We start from the raw sequence: 19,920 nt of genomic DNA, 5'->3' as shown, positions 1-19,920 counted from the left end.
ATAATATGTATTTTTTAAGTCAGAATTGCATTATTTAAAACGACGTAGAGTATACAGGCTCATCTCAATAAGTTAGAATATCTTTGAAAAGTTAATTTATTTTAGTGTTCATATTTTCCATGGCCGCGAACGCAGCGCAGTTTTCTGTTCAGATCCAATCACAATGAGCGCTGCGCCAGATGATTGGTGACGTCAGCAGGGCCAGCGTTTATTTTGGCTCTGCTAGTCTTTCGTCTCCGCGTCGCCGCCATTAAATGACACTGGGGCAATGTAAACCTCCGAGAGTCGAGGCATTCACAGGCCCGGCCAAGAGGGCTGTTTATTCCGTATGGTGTTTCATGTATCCGTATAGGTAAATATGTGAGAGAATAAATTACGTCTTAATACGTCGGTTCGGGAAAGATTTGACAGAGCAGGCGGTGGAGGAGGGGGAGGAAGAAGAAGTGGGGGACTGGACAAGTAGTGTTTGCTGTGGTTTTCCAGCACTTGGGAAGGAGCACAACTGCTAAAAGGTGAGAGTTTGACGCCTTTTTTCCCATTAAATATGACTTAGTTTGTTAGGCGAGTCATGGCGAAATTCGTCAAGTTAGCTAAGTATGCTAGCTTAAACGGCACCAAGCTAAGTATTCATATGTTACATTGATATAAACACCCGCCATGGTTGACTGTTTAAAACTGGATTTTACCAACATAAAAATCTCAGACAATATTATAGACGATAGCTGGTGTAATTAGCTTCATCCCCAATATATGATTCACTGTCTGTCAATCTGCTGTCACAGGCTGACCAGGTGATCCACAATGACAGACCAGAGGGACAAATGGGCCTGTGACTACTGCACCTATGAAAACTGGCCCTCTGCCACAAAGTGCACAATGTGTCGTGCACAGAGGTCCAGGGCTCCCATCATCACAGAGGAACCGTACAAAAGCAGCCCTGATCGGGACCCCAGTCACGAGTGGGACCTCCCTGCCAGTGAAGGTGGCAGCAGCCTCCTCATCTGCCCGGACTCCAGCGCCAGGCCCAGGATATGCTCGGCCAGCATGGCTGAGATAGCAACCAAGTGGTCATGTCACATGTGCACATACTTGAACTGGCCGCGGGCCATCCGCTGCACGCAGTGTCTATGTCAACGCCCCAAAAGCTGCAGCCCCACAGAATCCCCTCACACGTCAAGCTCCAACGTGGGCAGCCGCCCAGTCCTGCACTCCCCTGTGGACCCCTGTGAGGAGTACAATGACCGCAACAGGCTCAACACCCACCAACAGCACTGGACATGCTCATCTTGCACTTACCAGAACGTGCCCAAAATGCTCAAGTGCGTGGTGTGCGACCACCCCAAGCCATACCACCACGAGGCCATCGAGCTGGCGCAGCCCGTCGATCACTCGCCCGTGATCAACGAGCAGGACCGGTTGCGGTGGAGGGCTGGTGGTGGTGGTGGCTGCAGTGGAGGCCAGGGCCAGAGGAGGTCGCCTACTTTGGTCAACAGGGAGGACCATGTCCAAATGGATTTCCAAAGGATTGAACTTGCGGCCGGAGCCATGAGCGGCAAGGAGGAGCAGGAGATGGACTTCAAGAAGCTGAAGCAGATACGGAACAGGATGAGGAAGATGGACTGGCTCTTTCTCAGTGCGTGTGCAGGTGAGTTTGTTTCCTAGTTGGACTTATACCCTAAATGTTTGTATCATAGATGCCAATTTCCGTGCAAAATCATGTGATCAGCATATGCCGATAAATGCCTTTCAACGCCGTTCACCTTTGGCTAGCACGATTGCAGCCCACAGCGATGCCTTTGTGCAGTGTAGTCCTACTTTCCTTCACACTGCATAGGCGTGCCAAAACAAAAACAAGCATGTCTGCTGTGTGGAACTTAACTGCCAACACATGGCACGAAAACTATCTTGCAGGGGTAGCGTATTAAGCTTTATTATAATATGACATTTGAAGAAGTTTCATGAGTTTTCATGAGTTTCATGCTCATGGTGTGATCATCAGTTAAACGGCAGCTAATGTGGCCAACACTCGCCTGTATGTATGTGTATGACAGAAGGCTAAGCTAATAACCCGAAAATTAATTGAATTAATCGGCAGCCTTTCTCAGCCGTGGAAGACACCGGGTTCGCCGAGTGTTCCGTCACTTACCTGGAAGTCCTGCTAGAGCTCCACCAATGCACTCTCACATTCAAAGTCTGCTTAAAGAAGGTGTCTCATCCTCAGTAATTTTCACAAGTGATATATGTTCTCTTCAGAAAGTAAGTAAAATATGTTTTTGTCTAAATTAAGGTGATTTTATGGTGCCTTTTTTCATATCATTTAGCCAGTCACAGGGGTGCAGCCAGGAATTCTGGGTCCCATGGGGGAAAAAGAAAATCACGTTGCCCCACCCCCCTGTATTAATTCATTACTAACTTTATTAGTAATTACCTATTTTTTGGGCCCTCTAGCAGTCAAGGGATTGGCACCCCTGGCCATTAGCACTCATCATAAATAAATTGAAACATGTATAATTAATCCATGTGACTGGTATCCGCCAATTTCAGTCCTGGATGATTGGTGCTGGAATCGGCAGCATAAAACCCTGATCAGAGCATCTCTAATAATATCTCGTAGAGGTAGCTTCAACACAATTTCTAAGGTTTACCAACACCTCACATTTCTAATAAATGACATACATGCACAAATCATAGTTAACATAGCACAGCTGCTACGGAGTGGGGACAGAATAATCAACAAACGGCCGTGTAGTGAATGCGATTTGCCCCATTTTCGCGACTACCGCTACAACCGAGAAGGCCTTTGAGAAGCTGAGGGTTCACCCAGCTGGTGGCGATGAATAGGCCAGTCTGGGCAGCAGCACAAGGCCTTCCTGGAAGGCACTCAACACTGCATGTATTAAGGATGCTCCACTCAGGTTTTTATGCTACCGATACCGATCATCCATGAGTGAATTTGGCCGATACGGATCTCACAGATTAAGTGTAAATTTTTAAATGTGCTATTGGCTATATCAGGGGTCACCAACGTTTTTTGTTGTGAGAGCTGCTTTTACAAAATGAAAATGGCCAAGCACTACTAATTTTTGTAACATTTATTTTCATAGTTTATGTCAATCCAAACAAACTCAATGCTTGTTTTTATCAGAACATTAACAAAATGCTATCCACAACTCACATTTTGTTTTTCAGAATGCATTTCTTTCTAGTGTTCTCATATTATTAACTGAAAACCTGAATGAAAAGCAGGCTTGCCTCATGTGGTCGTGCGGGGCTCCCTGGTGCCCGCGGGCACCACGTTGGTGACTCTCACGCTATATGAAAGGGGCTTATCCGCCTTAGACCTCCAACTGCCACGCACAGACAGGCGTATGTCCCACGTTCTGGCTAAATTAGCTGCTGCCAGACAGATGATCACATCGCGTGTGTGTGTGTGTGTGTGTGTGTGTGTGTGTGTGTGTGTGTGTGTGTGTGTGTGTGTGTGTGTGTGTGTGTGTGTGTCGAAAACACATCAGATCTAAACTGGGGGAAAAATGATGTTGAATATCTTTCCTGATAATAAGTGGGTGATGTATTAGTAACAAAATGATGCCACATCATTTGATAGAAATGAAAATGATCACCCTATAGAGGGGGGAAATCAAAGACACCCCAAAAATGAAAGTGAAAAAATGATGCAGCAGACTGGTCCATTTTGCTAAAATGTCATTGTAGCAACTCAAAATGATTCGCAGTAGTTTGTGTGGCCCCCACGTGCTTGTACGCATGCCTGACAACGTCGGGGCATGCTCCTAATGAGACTACAGATGGTGTCCTGGGGGATCTCCTCCCAGATCTGGACCAGGGCATCCATGATCTCCTGGACAGTCTGAGGAGCAACCTGGCGGCGCTGGATGGACCTAAACATAATGTCCCAGAGGTGTTCTATTGGGTTTAGGTCAGGTGAACGTGGGGGCCAGTCAATGGTATCAATTCCTTCATCCCCCAGGAACTACCTGCATACACTAGCCACATGAGGTCGGGCATTGTCGTGGACCAGGAGGAACCCAGGTCCCACTGCACCAGCGTAGGTTCTGACAATGGGTCCAAGGATTTTATCCCGGTACCTAATAGCAGTCAGGGTGCCGTTATCTAACCTGTAGAGGTCTGTACGTCCTTCCAGGGATATGCCTCCCCAGACCATCACCGACCCACCACCAAACCGGTCATGCTGAATGATGTTGCAGGCAGCATAACGTTCTCCACGGCATCTCCAGACCCTTTCACGTCTGTCACATGTGCTCAGGTTGAACTTGCTCTCATCAGGGAAGAGCACAGGGCACCAGTGGTGTAGTTGCCAATTCTGGTGGTCTATGGCAAATGCCAATGGAGCTCTACGGTGCTGGGCAGTGAGCACAGGGCCCACTACAGGACGTCTTGCCCTCAGGCCACCCTCATGGAGCCTGTTTCTGATTGTTTGGTCAGAAACATTCACACCAGTGGCCTGCTGGAGGTCATTTTGTAGGGCTCTGGCAGTGCTCATCCTGTTCCTCCTTGCACAAAGGAGCATATACCGATCCTGCTGAGGGTTGAAGGACCTTCTACGGCCCTGTCCAGCTCTCCTGGAGTAACTACCTGTCTCCTGGAATCTCCTCCATGCGTCCAGGTACCGCAGTGATGCCCTGGTCCAGATCTGGGAGTAGATCCCCCAGGACACCATCCGTAGTCTCATTAGGAGCATGCCCCGACGTTGTCAGGCATGCAGACAGGCACGTGGGGGCCACACAAACTACTGAGAATCATTTTGAGTTGCTACAATGACATTTTAGCAAAATGGACCAGTGTGCTGCATCATTTTTTCACTTTCATTTTTGGGGTGTCTTTGATTTCCCCCCTCTATAGGGTGATCATTTTCATTTCTATCAAATGATGTGGCATCATTTTGTTACAAATACATCACCCACTTATTATCAGGAAACATATTCAAGATCATTTTTCCCCCCAGTTTAGATCTGATGTGTTTTCCAAGTGTTCCTTTTAATTTTTTTGAGCAGTGTATATATACACACACACACACACACACACACACACACACAGACATAATAAATCACCTGGTACAACTGCAGGTAGATTTGTTTGGACAAATATAATGATGATAACAAATATAGCTCATAAGAGTTGAATTTAAGAGCTGATATCTAGCAACTTCCATGGTTTTCTTGATAATAACCAAAATCACGTAACTTCTTACATGAATAGCTACAGTATTGTACTGCCAAACAATTTAAGTCTTATGAACTATTTTTGTTGTCATTGTTATATTTGTCTAAACAAAGTTACCTTTAGTTGTATCAGACATTACAATGAACAAGAAACTGAAGAAACAAGGGTGGTCTAAACATTTTTTCCATGACTGTATTTAAAGCCAGTACTCTCAACAACTGAATATGGACGTAATCTTGTGGTTATAAGAACTCCAATACCATGTGTTACTGCTTTGGGCCAGTCAGAGTTGCTTGCTAGAGGTTGTTTATATGCTGAAGTTATCAGTGTTCGCACTCAGCTGGTTTTCTTTCTTGTACAGTAGATGTAACATTCACTGCTGGATGATGCCGTTTTAAGTGTACTAACATGTTACACGTGTTTCTTTTGGCATACACAATATCCGTGGAACAATGTCAACACAGAACTTTGGATTTATCCGCTTGCCTTTGTCCATTCGTAATTTTAACAGGGAAGCCAAAGTGTTCCCAAACAGGAGACCGTAGTGAGATGGGAGGGTCTTCCAGCTCAGGCTTCTCGCTTGCATTTGCCATGATGCTATTTGTCACGCTTGCGCGCTACTAGCGTTCTTCCCCCTCAGTCAGTAGTGTCGGACACTCAGAGGCGTTCGTGCGGAAACTCACCCAGGATTTAGTTCTGCATGAAGCACTTTGATCACTCTAGTAATAAATTTAATGCAAAATATATATATATATATATATATTTTACACACACACTCTTTAGGACTTGCGTTACTGTCAACTACTGGGCTGAAGTGTGAAAACAATTTAGACACAAAACTAGTTTTTTAATGAAAAGACATAATTAATTATAATGGTGACAAGAGACCAAGCTTGTTAAGTAACACTTTGAAAAAGTAAGTTAGCGCGTACTCTCCATGAACGTGATAACCATTGTGGCTTCCCTCTGGGACAAAAACGAGCTCCGAATCAACCGCATTGCTTGTTTGTTTTAAACACAAAATGTCACTGCGGATAAAAAAAAAAAAAAGAGTCAAATGTGAGCAATCACGCACGCTGGCATTAATAGGCTTATACTGTGAAAAGCTGTCGTCAATTGACTACACATTTCACAGACTATATTTCATTCTCATTGTACTAAGGGACGTCCGTCAACTCAATGAAGAACACATAGTGTTTTATTTGGTCGCACATGCGCGAGTAGGTTATATTTACTCGCAATGTCTCATATTTTAGTCGCAAAATGCAATCATTTAGTCACAGTCTGGAGCCCTGGTGTCTGTTTTCCTTGTCTACTGCCTGCAAACTGGCAGGGAGAGGATTCACTCTGTGCATTAGTTTGAGCACCTTGGCGCGTTTGTCTTTTGTCAGTCATACCATTCTTCAATCAAAACCCACAACTCACAATAGTCCTTGACACTGCATACTATTTACAGGTAAGAAATGTGAGAAATGTTTCCAGTTCGGGTTTGTGGGGAGCACGTAGCGACCGGGAGGATGATGATTCTTCTGAGTTGTGTTGACTAATTTACTCACTGACTCAAATTTAAATTTGTTTTATGATCTGAAACATTTAAGTGTGACAAACATGCAAATCAGGAAGGGGGCAAACACTTCCACACCACTGTATTGTCATTTTTAAAATATGTTTTCAATGTACTTCCCTTAAAATTGAGGGCATTGAGGGCTATACTCTATTTTGTTAGAGTTTTCGTAGCAGTACAGGCAGGAAGTGTCCGGCGCCTTTGAGGCAGGCCGAGCACTTCCTTCAGTCTCACACATGTACACGTTACATTCTGTCTTGCTGCTCCACTCCAATTTGAGAGGTGGACATGAAGATGAACAGTCAGATTGTCCAAGAGTTTGTTTACTCTCATCGATCAGCTGACTTTTAACAGAATTCCATCCACATTGTACCAGATAGGAATAACAATAAATTCCGCTGGTGTGAGGAGGAGGAGTTTGCAACAACAGCTTTAAATCTGCTTTGTTGCCACAATTGGATGACATGACAGGTAGCATTAGCACATTAATGTGATTTGTAGAGGCGCATGGATCAAAGACTTCCCAGATCACGACTTCTTTTTCATGTTATTGGATGTTTACTTTACTTAACTCACTGCAGAAGCAACAAGGTTTTTTTCTTTGAGGACCTATGTAATCAAATGTGATAAAATGACCACAAATAAAATCATATAGTAGATCCCCAGCTTTCACTAGGGGTTACGTTCTGGGGCCACCAGCAAATGGCGAAAAGAGGCCCATAAAAATGTCTTATTTCGACACATGGCTCCTTCTCTCTCCAAACACTCCTGCTAGATCAGGGGTCACCAACCTGTTGATCGCAAGCTGCTGGGCGATCTTTGGGACTTTGCCGGTCGATCATCAAATATTGTATTATTACATTAGTGCCCTCCTCTCCCAGAGAGCGACCAACAGGCACGCATTTTGACTACTGAGCATGCCCGTACGCCTCCACGCCCTCCAGACACACAGCTCGCAAGCTCCACTCAGGAGGCCAGTCCCCAATGCGAATACACCGTATCAAACGCAATAAACTTTAATTTCTCAAGAGTATTTAAGATTGTAATTGGAATGTCAAGAGCTTTTAAACACAATCAATTAAACAACATAATAAATTAAAAAAACAAGACAAAAAATATTAGGAACCCACAGTAGAAAATAGCCAGAAAATAGCCAGCTAAATATAGAGCCACAACAGTCTTCATTGGCTAAGGAAGAACCCATTGTGTTCTGTGTTCTGATTGGCTGTAGACCATTGTCAATCAATCTGTTTTAACAAGGATACAAAAACAGGACAGTCGAACTGCGCCAGGACGAAGCACGGCCAGAGAAGTACGTGTGAGTCACTTAGTGTGTCCAACCTATTAGAGGCGGGAAATGAGGAAAACAGATACAAATGCACATTGCAATATATTGAACCCTACAAAATGATCGGGTTTATTTTCATTTATTGTGTGATGAATTATTATTTATTATCATTCCAGGCCTAGTGCCCACAAGACTTTTCTGAACGAGAACTCTTGTCACGTTTTAATCTCGCGAGATCTTGCGACACCCCGAGTGCTCGGAAATATTGTATTTAAATTTTTTTTTTTGAAGAAGAAGAACTGTGACACATGTTTATGTCAGTCATAGTAAAGGTAATTACTTAGCTTCTGATTAGCTCCCACTCATTTGAGTGTGTCTTTGTGGTTCTGACCTTCTTGAGTTTCCTCTTTCTCCTATAGGTGTGGTGGAAGGTGACCTGGCGACGGTGGAGGCCTACAAGTCGTCCGGCGGCGACATCGCGCGGCAGCTCACGGCCGACGAGGTGCAGCTGCTTAACCGCGCGTCGGCTTTCGATGTGGGCTTCACGCTGGTCCACCTGGCTATCCGCTTTCAGAGGCAGGACATGCTTGCCATCCTCCTCACCGAGGTCAGCCCCACAATGGATTGTCATGGGAAGGAATGAGGAAACCGGCAAGGTGGCACCTGTGGTGACCTCCAACTAATGTGTTTCAGGTGAATCAGCAGGCAGCCAAGTGCATTCCCTCCATGGTGTGTCCTGAGCTGACAGAGCAGATCCGAAGGGAGATTGCCGCCTCTCTGCATCAGCGCAAAGGAGACTTTACCTGCTACTTCCTCACCGACCTGGTCACCTTCACGTTACCTGCAGGTTAATTGACAGCCTTCTTTTTGCCATCCTGTGCCTTTGAAATGTTGGTAACATCATCCTCTAATGGCTGTGCTTTGCTGTGCAGATATTGAGGACCTGCCGCCGGCCATCCAGGAGAAACTGTTCGATGAGGTTTTGGATCGAGACGTCCAGAAAGGTACTTTCCTTTTGCTTTGCTTCCTCTTCACACTGTACATCCATTAATCAGTCTGTACGTCCTGTGCAGAGCTGGAGGAAGAATCTCCCGTCATCAACTGGTCCATGGAGCTAGGCACACGTCTGGACAGCCGCCTGTACGCCTTGTGGAACCGCACGGCCGGAGACTGTTTGTTGGATTCGGTTCTGCAAGCCACATGGGGAATCTACGACAAGGACTCGGTCCTCCGCAAGACCCTCCACGACAGCTTGCACGACTGCTCGCACTGGTGAGACGCCTGCACACCTCAGCAAGCCTATTAAAAAAAAAAAGGTTTTGAAATAAAAAAATTATTTATATATATATATATATCATATTACATTAGTCTGTATAATTAGTTTAATCATACATATTACATATTACAATAGTAATTAATCATTACTATTGTAATTTATTAATGCATACTGTATGTATATCAGGGCTGCCAAAGTTAACGCATTAATAACGCATTAACGGAAGTTTCCTTTAACGGCACAAATTTTTTTTGATGTGCGAGTAACATGCACACGTCCTCTTTGACCCTCGGCCAACATCGTATTTTGAGGAAACACAGCGGCATCGCAGCCCATGTAAAGCCAGAAAGGGGAACAAATATTGAGCAGAAATGGGCAAAGAAAAGGGTATTTTGAATGGTAAGTTTAGCTTCCAAGACCTGCCCGATGCCTCTCTCGACAAGACCAAAGTTATTTATGTTGCTGTGAGTCAAGTTGTCACAACGTACGCCGCCGGGAAGAAGAGAGAAGTTACTGGTGCACTCCAGGTCTCCAGGTATTTTTAAAATTGTCATCAATACAGTAGTACCGTGGCATACGAATGTCCCATCCAACAAGTGTTTTATTAGATGCGAACCGTCTCTTGGCAGATTTTTGCTTTGAACTGCTAGCTAACATTTGGGCTAGAAGCCACTAGTTAATGTATGGGCAGGCATAGCCGAGGACAGCTATTTGGGGCTTGTCAATGACAATGGCTCTAAATAGCATTACTGTAAAGCACCGTGTATAAACCGCACCCGTGTATTAACCGCACCCCCATTTTCAGGCTCATGGCGGGGGGAAAAAAAATGTTTAGTTCATAAATGCTTGCCAACTCTTTCATCTCAAATCAACATGCGTAAAGGTACTATTTGGAAAAAGAAGAAGAAAGGAGAAATCTGAACTTCGGCATCTAGATCTTTAATATTATGGCTAAGCACAGATTAATAATAATAATAATAACAATAATAAAAAATCTAAATAAAGAAATTTGCAATTTTCAGAGATGTTTTGATATCTTATCATTCACTGCTTCTCTTTTTCTCTATTATTTTATTGCATTGCTTCAGTGTGAATTTGAATAAACTCCAACATTGTATTGTATTTTACATTGGAAGCTTAGGTTAGCTTCAGTGTATATAGAGATCCTTTCACTGTGTGAAAATACAGACAGCCGTCAGATAAGTTAGTTGCATACACTAGCATTTTCAGCAACTGTACAGCAGAGGGCGCTAAAGTCAAAGCAACTGTCTGACCCACAGACGGCTGTGCTAATGTGCACATTTGTCTTAAGTGAATTCATGCTAGCACACTGCCTTTTACCACACACGTCAAACAGCCATGTAATAATCTCTCTGGAAAAACTTGGCTGGAACTTGAACTGGTGGATGGTGGGTCGGCATTCATTTTGTGCTTTTAATTTGATGTTATTCATGTCTTAGTTTTACACAATACATAATAAATAAGATAAATTAGATCGCTATAATGTACGATCTTTCTATGCGATTAATTGTGATTATGAATGAACTATGGACCAAATGAGATTAATTGCGATAAATATTTTAATTGATTGACAGCCCTAATGTGTGCATGTATATACAGTATATCCATCCATTTTCTATGCCGCTTCTCCTCATTTGGGTCGCGGGGGTATGCTGGAGCCTATCCCAGCTGACTTCGGGCGAGAGGTGGGGTACACCCTGGACTGGTGGCCAGCCAATGGCAGGGCACATATAGACAAACAACCATTCACACTCACATTCATACCTATGGACAATTTAGAGTCTCCAATTAACCTAACATGCATGTTTTTGGAATGTGGGAGGAAACCGGAGTACCCGGAGAAAACCCACACACACACGGGGAGAACATGCAAACTCCACACAGAAATGCCCAATGGAGATTCAAACCCAGGTCTTCCCGATCCCCGGAATATCTCAGAATCTCCGCCCGTATATAGTGTATATTATTTTTAATTATATAAACATATATTTTGACTAGTAAATTTTGTAGCAATAATTTTTACAAATGTTTTTATATTACTATTCTAATATTATATTAAACATGCATGCTATATTTCAATTTGATATTACTACTTTATGTGTATTACATATAGAATGTAAAACTCATTTGAATCCTTAAAGGAACATATTATTGCTGAAATCCAGTCTATAAAAAAAATATATATATATATATATATATATATATATATATATATATATATATATATATATATATATATATATATATATATATATATATATATATATTTAAATTTCATACTAATTTATTTTACAAATCACTACTAAAATGTATAATATATTAAACATGTATTTTGCGAATATTTTATTTTGTATATTATATATTTACATTATCATACTAATTTTACTCCTCAAAGGGAAATATCGGTAAAATCCACATGGAATTGCTAATACAGCTTTGCCAACTGCATGCCAAATCCAATCAGAAGCCCAAAGAAAGTTGTTTCCGGGAAAGGCATAGTAGCAACGATGATAAGTTGACAAAAACTAAACCCAAATGAGGTTTTCCTGATGTTCCTGGTGTTCCCTGCTGGTTGCAGCCAAGTACCACACTCCATTTTTATCTCAACTATTGTTGTAAACCAGTGCACCTGTGTACAAAAGGCTTAAAAATAAAAACCCCATGTGCTTGTGGATGTGTTCTTACTGTGCTCATTCTTCTTGCATTTTGAGGTTTTACACTCGCTGGAAGGAGTGGGAGTCGTGGTACTCGCAGAGCTTCGGTCTCCATTTCTCTCTGAGGGAGGAGCAGTGGCAGGAGGACTGGGCCTTCATCCTGTCTCTGGCCAGTCAGGTGACTGCCTGTGTCATTATGTATCCATAACACACCTGCTGAGGAGCACACGGACGCATCGCATTCACGCACAATCCAACACGTCACATGACCTCAGGATTACAAGCACCGAAGCGTAAATTATGTAACTTTTTAGCCTCAGCCTCCTTCTCACATGTCACGTGTGTGTGTGCAGCCCGGGGCGAGCCTGGAGCAGACCCACATTTTCGTGCTGGCACATATCCTCCGCAGGCCCATCATCGTCTACGGCGTGAAATACTACAAAAGCTTCCGAGGGGAGACATTAGGCTACACCCGTTTTCAAGGTGAGCCTGTGGTGTCTTAACCGCTCTGCTAAATGACGTCATTGTTCTCACCACATGATCACATTCATGGTTTTATGTTACAAACGTGCCTTTTCCCAACATTAAGAAATTATTTAACAACACAAAGTGTCAGTCTGGAAGAAAAATGTCTTTTTGTGTACATCATCCATTCATTTACCATATTCCCTTTATGTTAGTATTTATATGTTGTATGCTACTACTTATTATTATTATTATTATTATTATTATTATTATTATTATTACAGTCAAACCTGTCTATAGTGGCCACCAAAGGGAGACGGCAAAAGTGGCAGCTATAGGCAGGTGGCCGTTATAGACAGGTTAGCGGCCATTTTGAATGTTGACCAGTAGAGGGCACTGTGGGACTGCGGATAAAAGTTGTAAAGAACTACTACTGTAGGTTAATAAACCGCTGTTCATAAAGCGATTAAAGGGCAACGGCGACGTGAGTCTCTCCTTCCCCACAACAAGCGGCATTACAGTATTGACCAGTGCACATTGTCTCACACCAGGAAATAAACGGTGTCACTGTCTGCAACAAGCTCCAAAGAAGACGCCTTTTTTGTGTGGAACAACTGACAGTTTGTGTGGATCTTGTGAATGATTGTGACTGAGCTAGGACTCAGTAATTAAAGTCTACACACGACGGCTTCATTGATTGAAAAACAAAACCTTTTCGTGCATGAAGCTTCTACTTGAGTCGGCATTTTGGCCGCTATATGCGGTCAGATATTGACCAAGGAAGACAAAATGGGTGGCCGCTGACCGCATTAGAAAGGTGACCGCTATACACAGGGTCTATAAACACACAAATTTTCTGCGGGGGGGGGGGTCTTGTTGTCTGTCAGTGGCTGTTCTATACAGGTGGCCGCTAAGACAGGTTTGACTGTATTTATATTTGAATATTTACCATGATTAGTATTTCTTAGTCTTTGGAAGCACTAGATTAGCAGTAGCACTTGATCAAAAAGTCAAGCACATTTTAGACTAAAATATAATATAGTACAGGGTTTCCCGTAGGATTTTCTGAACCTGTGGTGGTGAGCTGCATGGGACTGCCGCTGCTGTGGCTGCAATTTTTATAATGACAAATAACATTTATTTATTTTTTTATTTTTCAACAACTCGCAGAACATGAACATTGCCATTAAATTAAAAGTTTTGCAAAGTTGCTTAGAGCACTTAGATGGGAGAATGAGATAGATGGGAAATGAATTATTGAATAATATTTTTTTTGTTCAAAATAACACAATTAACAAAATCAAACAATTTGAATATTTTTGTCATAGAAGTCTGTCCTATATAAACAGTATAAATTGATAGTCCAGGGTTATGATAGCACAGATGTGTCTAACTTGCAGCATTATTAAATCTACTTGAGCTATTTTATGTGACTGCCAACATTTAATTGGACTTTATTTACAAAGTACATCTCCACTCAGTGAGGATAAGCGGCATAGAAGATGGATGGATGGATATCCACTCAGTGAGCTCATTTGTCATTAAATACAGGCGTCATGTTTGAATAGAACACTTATAAAACTACTAAGAGGTGAAGCAAGTATTCTTTGGTGAACTACTCAACATCAGCTGGTGAGCTCCTGCTAGCTTCCGAGCTACCTGTTGGAGACCCCTGTGATAGCATCACTGTCTTAAAGCTGGACACACTACGTGTTTGTTGAACAACTCAGACACACATCTAGTGTTTGGAAGACAAGCCTTAAGTATTGTAATAACAAGATTGTAATAATAACAAGCAAGATTGACACTTTTAAAAAGTAAGTTAGCATGAACGTGATAGCCACTTCTAGCTCGCCGTGATCTAGCCAGCTACCCCCAGAGAGGCAGTGCAAGATGGGTAAAAAACGCCAGAAAGTCGAATGAGATTGAAACGTGAGCAATCACGCACGCTGGCATAGATAGTTTTTGCATGTGACAAGCTGTCATCAATTGACTACATATTTTACGGACAGTTTTTTATTTGCACGATAATAAGGAACACAGTGAACGTCAAGACACTTACTTTTTTTTTCTGGTCGCGATTCCGGTGCATGTTCATCAAAATAAAGTGCAGTGAAATATTTTTATGATATTTGTTTTCAGAGTAATTGTGGTTAATATGTGCGTAAATAATAATTATACATATATATATATATATATATATATATATATATATATATGTATATATGTGTGTGTGTGTGTGTATATAAATATATATGTGTATATATAGCATATAGCGTATGTCCGTTCATACAATATATTACTTTACTTACATTGTTTTCAAGTAAAAAAAAAAAAAAAAAAAACATTTTTAAGGTGTGGCGGCTTTTACTTTGTAGTGGCGGGCCGTCATGATCAATTACATGTAGCGGAAACTCTAATAATTTAAAGGAGGAATGCATCATGGATTTAAAAAATATTATAGTTATTTTGCTTCCTCATCTTTCTATAAAAGCAGTAGCTCAACCAATTTATCCAAAAGTCAGTCCCATTTTTTTGTGTGTAAAATCTTGAAATATTGGAACAATAATCTTCCAAGATTTTTGAGATGGAACCTAGCAAAATGTCATTCTTTTTGTAATATTTTAGTTCTTATTACTATTAATATTAGCAGGAATATTTAGGTTTTTCTCAATTCAACTAGGCAGTAGATATTCTATCAAGCATAAAAAATCACGCACATTTGTTTAAAACTTTTAAAAACTGCAACAGTAAAATTCCAATTTTAAAGAAGGAAACTAGAAATAATGTAATATCTTTTATTGTTTTTTCTTATCTTCAGTCAGGCACCTTACTCAAAAATAAAAGACATTTATTTGATTTAAAACTCTAAAAATGCAACAATGAAATTCACGGACTTAAGAAGGAACCTAGCAATATTTTATTTTTATTTTACTCTAGCCTATAGCACTGTAGCCAACAACCAAGTGCATTTTAAAAATATAAAACCTGAAAAAAGTAAACAAGCAATCATCATATTTTTGTATCTTATTAAATAATTTCAATTATTATTCAATAATTACATTTAAAACTACAATTTTTTAAGGAATCTAGCAATATATATTCATTTAATATTTATTTATTATTTAATAATAATATTAATATTTATTTAATATTTTTTCCCTGAATTTTACTATTTAAGCACTTTAGCCAACAATCAAGCACATTTTTAAAATCTAAAACTTCAAAAATGCAAAAATAAAATTCAAGAATTTCTAGGAACTTAGTATTTCATTTTTTTCTTGTATTTTATTAAATCGAGGGAAAGGCTTCTTGAGACGTCATCTGTACTTCTGTGAAGTACAGATGACGTCTCAAGAAGCCTTTCCCTCGATGGACAACTCCTGTACGACTGAGAGCCTACACAGACGTGTTTTATTAAATGATTATCAAATTTAAAACAAAAAACTGCAATAATAACATTCCAAGAATTTTAAAGAAGGAAACTATAATTTCATATTTTTGTTGGATTTGATTAAATAATTATTAGCTGTAAAACTTCCAAAAATGTAACAATAGCATTCAAGAATTTCTAAGAAGGAATCTAAAAATTGTATTTTTTTCTTGTGTGGAAGGGTGTGGAAAAGTGTTTCCCCCTTCCTGATTTCTTTCTTTTGCATGTTTGTCACACTTAAATGTTTCAGATCATCAAACTAATGTAAATATTAATCAATAACAACACAACTGAACACAAAATGCAGTTTTTAAATGGTCACCAGTTTTTAAATACATGGCCCTGTATGAAAAAGTGATTGCTGCCCCCGCCCATTGCAAGTTCCATTTCTCTAGCCACACCCAGGCCTGTTTACTGCCACACCTGTTCTCAGTCAAGACATCACTTAAATAGGACCTGCCTGACAAAGTGAAGTAGACCAAAAGATTCTAAAAAGCTAGACATCATGCTGAGAGCTCAAGAAATTCAGGAACAAATGAGAAAGAAAGGAATTGAGATCTATCAGTCTGGAAAAGGTTATAAAGCCATTTGTAAAGTTTTGGGACTCCAGCGAACCACAGTGAGAGCCATTATCCACAAATGGTGAAAACATGGAACAGTGGTGAACCTTCCCAGGAGTGGCCGACCAACCAAAATGACCCAAGAGCGCAGCGATGACTCATCCAAGAGGTCACAAAAGACCCCACAACAACATCCAAAGAACTGCAGGGTTCACTTGCCTCAGTTAAGAACAGTGTTCATGACTCCACCATAAGAAAGACACTGGGCAAAAACAGCCTGCATGGCAGAGTTCCAAGACCAAAACCACTACTGAACAAAAAGAACATGAAGGATCCTCTCAATTTTGCCAGAAAACATCTTGATGATCCCCAAGACCTTTGGGAAAATACTCTGTGGGTTTTTGGAAGGTGTGTGTCCCATTACATCTGGCGTAAAATTACCGGCACAGGCCACGTAGGTGTAGATTTGTTTTTCTCCCTTTTTAATAATAATAAAGTTTCATTTAAAAACTGCATTTTATGTTCAGTTGTGTCGTCATTGACTAATATTTCCATTAGTTTGAAAATAAGAAAACACTTTTTCACACCACTGTATATTAAGCACTTTACCCAACAATTGAGCACATTTTGAAAATGTAAAACTTCAAAAATCAATAAAATTTAAGAATTTTTAATAATGTTCTTATTTCCAATTGTTATTTAATTTGATTTCTCCATTTAAGTATGAAAGCAGCTGATCTTTTATCAAGCACTTGATAAAAAATGAAGCACATTTATCTTATTTAAAACTTTTAAAAATGCCACAATAAAATTGAAGCATTTTTAAGGAACCTAGAAAGATTTGAATATTTTTGGTAATATTTTAGTGATGATTATTTTGACATACATGCATATTTTACTAGTTGTATCAAGCATATTTTTTTAAGGTAAAACTTTAAAAATGCAAAAATAAATTAGAATAATTTTTAAGGAAACTATCAATTTGTTATATTTGACCTTTTTTTAATCTATGAAAGCAGCAGAGCTCATTTCATCCAAAAATGTTGCACATTTATTCAAGTATGGTGTAGAAAATGAAGTGGAGTATGTACTGTCTCCTTAGTAGTACATTTTTGCCTCACTCACTTTGGACAGTAACAAGGACAAGAAAAAAACCCAAAACGCGTGTGCGTGTGCGTGTGTGTATTGTAGGTGTGTACCTGCCACTGCTGTGGGAGCAGAGCTTCTGCTGGAAGAGCCCCATTGCGCTGGGCTACACCCGTGGCCACTTCTCGGCCCTGGTGGCCATGGAGAACGACGGCTACGACAATCGGGGTGCGGGCGCCAACCTCAACACGGACGACGACGTCACCGTCACCTTCCTGCCGCTGGTGGACAGCGAGAGGAAGCTGCTGCACATCCACTTCCTGTCGGCGCAGGAGGTAAGGCCGCCACGCTGGTATTTCTCTACTGTGGAAATGAAATGTGAAACAGTGAACGAATGGCGCAGATGGGCACGGAGGAGCAGCAGGAGAGACTGCTGCGTGAGTGGCTGGACTGCTGCGTGACAGACGGTGGGATGCTGGCCGCCATGCAGAAGAGCTCCCGCCGCTGCAACCACCCCCTGGTCACGCAGATGGTGGAGAAGTGGCTGGACAGATACCGGCAGATACGACCCTGCGCCTCACTCTCTGATGGCGAGGAGGACGAGGACGAGGACGAGTGAGACTTTTACCCCCCACCTCTTGCCAAGCGCATGTGTTCTGAAGCAGACTGGACAACCCGCGACATAGTCGTCACGCCCTCGGCTTTCCAGAAGCTCCGCCCCTCAGAACAAATAGCACACGTGATAGAACAGTACTTATTTAATCATTGAGAAAAGTGCACTAGATAACTTTTTGTTTGTGGTTTGCCTGACAGAAATTTAGCTCTGCCCCCGCCTAGCATCCCACCTATTTATTTACTTGATTTTGTTTTGCACAGATTAACAGCTGCATTCTGTGAGGGGATGGTGGTGGTGGTGGCGGCGGCGGGGGTTATGGGAGGCGGGGCGTTGACCTCCAAGTTTACTGGCATTTTTACATTGTGACAAAACGGCGGCGCAGAAAGACAACCAAACACTATTCGCTCTTTCTACAGAGTGCATTCATACGATTAAATGACATTCACTTGCATCCTGTTTCCTCTGGTTCTTATTTTCATTTGATTGAACATTTCCTCATAGTGGGCTCTGCTCTAATTGACGCCGCTTCCGTATTAATCACCAGATAGGCCGTCCGCTTCAGCAAATAAGCCCCGCACCACATGTATCCCCCTTTTGGGGGGGGAATAGAAGAAAAACAATTGCTTACACAAGGTGGCTGAACTTACTTTTTACTTTAACTTATACTAGCATGGCATCTGTAAAGCTGAAGTTTAAACATTTCAAACTCCAAAAGATAGGTGATTTTATGTTTTAAAATGCCTTATTTAATATATATATTATTCCAAATATTTGTATAGTTGTATTTGTACAGCTCAAATAAAGGCCTTTCCTCTAATAAACACCTTACCCTTTAATAGACATCAAAAGTAATTACCATTAACAAAACCTCCATTTTCTATGCCGCTTCTCCTCTTTCGGGTCACGGGGGCATGCTGGAGCCTATCCCAGCTGACTTCGGGCAACAGGCGGGGTACACCCTGGACTAAGAAAACCTGTTCATAAGAAAACAGTCAAATGAAAAACCAATCTACCATTCAATGAGTGAAGGAGGCCATTTAATTTTAAAAATGTATTATTCCGTATATATATTTTAATTAAATGTTGAGAAATAAATGTTTTTGTAAATGCCTTGCCACAAAAAAGACATCTCCAATAAATGCCTTACCTAGGCACTTTACTAAATCACATATACGTACTGTACTTTAATCAAATATTTTTAATTGTGTAAGAAATGAGATAAAGTTTGAATATGAAGTACTGTACAAATAAAGGCCTTCGGGGTAATAAATGTCTTTCCCTTAATAAGACACAAAAAACACGAGACAACAAAAAAATGTGTATCTACCAATCTCTAACAGAAATTGTGTTGAATTTTTGTTAAATTTTTTGACATACTCATGTTTTAATTAAAGACTGAAAGAAATATATTTAAAAACTACTTTTAACCCATTTTTGCAAAAAAGGCATCTCTTGCTACAAAATTATTTTAATCACGTTTAGTTTGTGAAAGAATAGTATGTATGTTTCTATTGTACATACTCTGTAGTTGAGTTAATAAACGTCACAGGCCACTATATGAGAACATACAGCATGTTAGTCTGAACACTTGACAGTCATAATCCACACCACGGTCATCTGTGAAGGAAACTACAGTAGAAACGAGGAATCACAGTTACCATTTCAGGTGCTTTGGCGCCCTCGTGTGGCCCTTATGAAGCCTGCACCCTGTAAATAGTTCACGCTAAGATGCTGGAGTGTAAAGCAAGACAAGAATCG

At 41.0% G+C, this 19,920-nt stretch overlaps 1 protein-coding gene across 1 annotated transcript; it reads left to right on the top strand.

The window, feature by feature from the left end:
* The first annotated feature begins 37 nt into the window (after positions 1–37).
* On the top strand, positions 38–19,568 carry zranb1a (zinc finger, RAN-binding domain containing 1a). Its single transcript, XM_054766886.1, has 10 exons — positions 38–512; positions 783–1,645; positions 8,471–8,658; positions 8,745–8,898; positions 8,984–9,055; positions 9,125–9,323; positions 12,060–12,180; positions 12,356–12,485; positions 17,652–17,881; positions 17,950–19,568. The coding sequence occupies exons 2-10, from the start codon at positions 802–804 to the stop codon at positions 18,163–18,165; spliced, it is 2,154 nt and encodes a 717-aa protein (XP_054622861.1). The 5' UTR covers positions 38–512; positions 783–801; the 3' UTR covers positions 18,166–19,568.
* The last annotated feature ends 352 nt before the right edge of the window (positions 19,569–19,920 follow it).

Source organism: Dunckerocampus dactyliophorus, chromosome 2 (assembly GCF_027744805.1).
Source record: "Dunckerocampus dactyliophorus isolate RoL2022-P2 chromosome 2, RoL_Ddac_1.1, whole genome shotgun sequence".
Classification (NCBI taxonomy): Eukaryota; Metazoa; Chordata; class Actinopteri; order Syngnathiformes; family Syngnathidae; genus Dunckerocampus; species Dunckerocampus dactyliophorus.
This window is presented reverse-complemented; position numbering and strand designations above follow the sequence as displayed.

Excerpts from the sequence above, each read along its gene's own strand:
- zranb1a (XM_054766886.1), top strand. The coding sequence starts at position 802 with ATGACAGACCAGAGGGACAAATGGGCCTGTGACTACTGCACCTATGAA. Across the intron at positions 1,646-8,470 it reads CTTTCTCAGTGCGTGTGCAG|GTGTGGTGGAAGGTGACCTG; the intron begins GTGAGTTTGTTT and ends TTTCTCCTATAG. Across the intron at positions 9,056-9,124 it reads GGATCGAGACGTCCAGAAAG|AGCTGGAGGAAGAATCTCCC; the intron begins GTACTTTCCTTT and ends CGTCCTGTGCAG.